This window comes from Amphimedon queenslandica, unplaced genomic scaffold (genome assembly GCF_000090795.2).
Source record: "Amphimedon queenslandica unplaced genomic scaffold, v1.1 AMPQUscaffold_4813_Cont23210, whole genome shotgun sequence".
Classification (NCBI taxonomy): domain Eukaryota; kingdom Metazoa; phylum Porifera; class Demospongiae; order Haplosclerida; family Niphatidae; genus Amphimedon; species Amphimedon queenslandica.
In genome coordinates this window covers 1-1582 of record NW_003554877.1, presented here as the reverse complement: position 1 = coordinate 1582, position 1582 = coordinate 1, and the positions used below count along the sequence as shown (strand labels likewise).

The following is a 1582-nucleotide window of genomic DNA, read 5'->3' as shown; positions in this document are numbered from 1 at the left end:
ATTAACACTGCTGCAGGGAAGGAAAAGTAACCAACAGCCTCAACATGTCTTCATTGACAGTATCTAATGCATTCCTTCTCCCTCAGGGTCACTAAACTCTCCAATGTTAAAATAAATGTAGTCCTTCTCTTTGGCTGCACTGTGCTATACTCCACTGGCCCACTGTACACTAACTCATTCAGTGGCTTCAATGAAACACTGCAACAATCAGTTCTATGCAATGTAGGTCCTTGTTTATTTATTTATTTATTTATTTGTTTATTTGTAGTTCAGAGTTTGGGTTTTTTCTATCGGGTACATGCTCTCATTCACAGTTATAATGGCCAAAGCTTGGAGAGTATATTACACTTTTAACAATGAAAATAAAGTCAGTTACAGTTCATCCAATCACAGCCTCATCTAATTCACAGAATGTTAAAGATTGGATGCTGTATCTCATAATACTGATACTATCAGTAATTGATGTCTTTATTATATTCGTTGAAGCAGTTAATCCTCAAACTAGAATTAATGCTAAAATACTTTATGATGGACAAATAATCACTGAGGTGAGACTCGTACTACTACTATTCATTCCCCAGTCATTCTCTAATAGAACAGCACAGTAGTGAAGGAATATTACTTTGAATGTACAAGGAACAAGATTATAGTGGCCACATCATTGAGCTACAGATCATTCCTTCAGTTGATGTGTATCTTCTTTGTTTATCACACAAGAAGAGTTGAAGTCTCAGCACTCAACGAAGCCAAACAAACCTCAGTCATTATATATACTAACAGTATCTTCATGGTACTCTCTGGAGTGATTCAGTTTACACTTGATCATGAGATAAATTCAGTTTTGATACCAGTATTACTAATACTCCAACCAACACTGTTTCTAGCAATGATATTCATACCCCTGGTAAGTTTAATATTATTATTAATTGTTTTTTATTGTTGTTGTTAGTTGCTATTAATATACATTGGGGATCGTTATTTTGCTAAAAGTGAGAATGAAGGACATTCAAACAATATCAGTTCAAATGATGAGGAAAATACACAAATGAATAAAAAGGAAACGACAGCAAAACTACAAGCAAGAATCAAAGAATTGGAAAATGAAGTAACTGAAATGTCAATGACAATGAGACGAGTAAGAACATTAGTATGTGTATCAAAAAATGTAATAAAATTCGGGGATGATTTTTGAGCCATTTTTTGAAAAAAACCATGGGCTATAGCCTTGGGTATTTTTCAGAATTTTGGCACTCTAAAAAAATGGTTGTAACTTGAAAATTTGAAATTGGAATCAGCTCAAACTTTCTACACAGCATAAGGACATCAATATGTATCAGAAAATGTAATACAAATTTGAGTTGATTTCAGAGCCATTTAAAAAAAAACCATGGGCTATAGCCTTGGGTATTTTTTAGATTTTTGGCGTTTTCTTAAAATGGCCGTAACTCAAAAAATCGAAGTTGGAATCAGCTGAAACTTTCTAGACAGCATAAGGACATCAATATGTATCAGAAAATTTAATAAAAATTTGGGGTGATTTCGGAGCCATTTTTTGGAAAAAACCATGGGCTAGCCTTGGGTA

The 1582-nt window shown here is 33.7% G+C and overlaps 1 protein-coding gene across 1 annotated transcript; it reads left to right on the top strand.

Moving 5' to 3' along the window:
* Positions 1-86: 86 nt before the first annotated feature.
* Positions 87-1135, top strand: LOC105316128 (gamma-aminobutyric acid type B receptor subunit 2-like; the record flags this gene model as incomplete). The annotated part of the gene is made up of 5 exons (XM_011410937.1): positions 87-222; positions 269-367; positions 411-548; positions 596-904; positions 950-1135. Coding segments are annotated over 5 exons (868 nt in total), but the record flags the coding sequence as incomplete, so codon positions are not given.
* Positions 1136-1582: the final 447 nt, after the last annotated feature.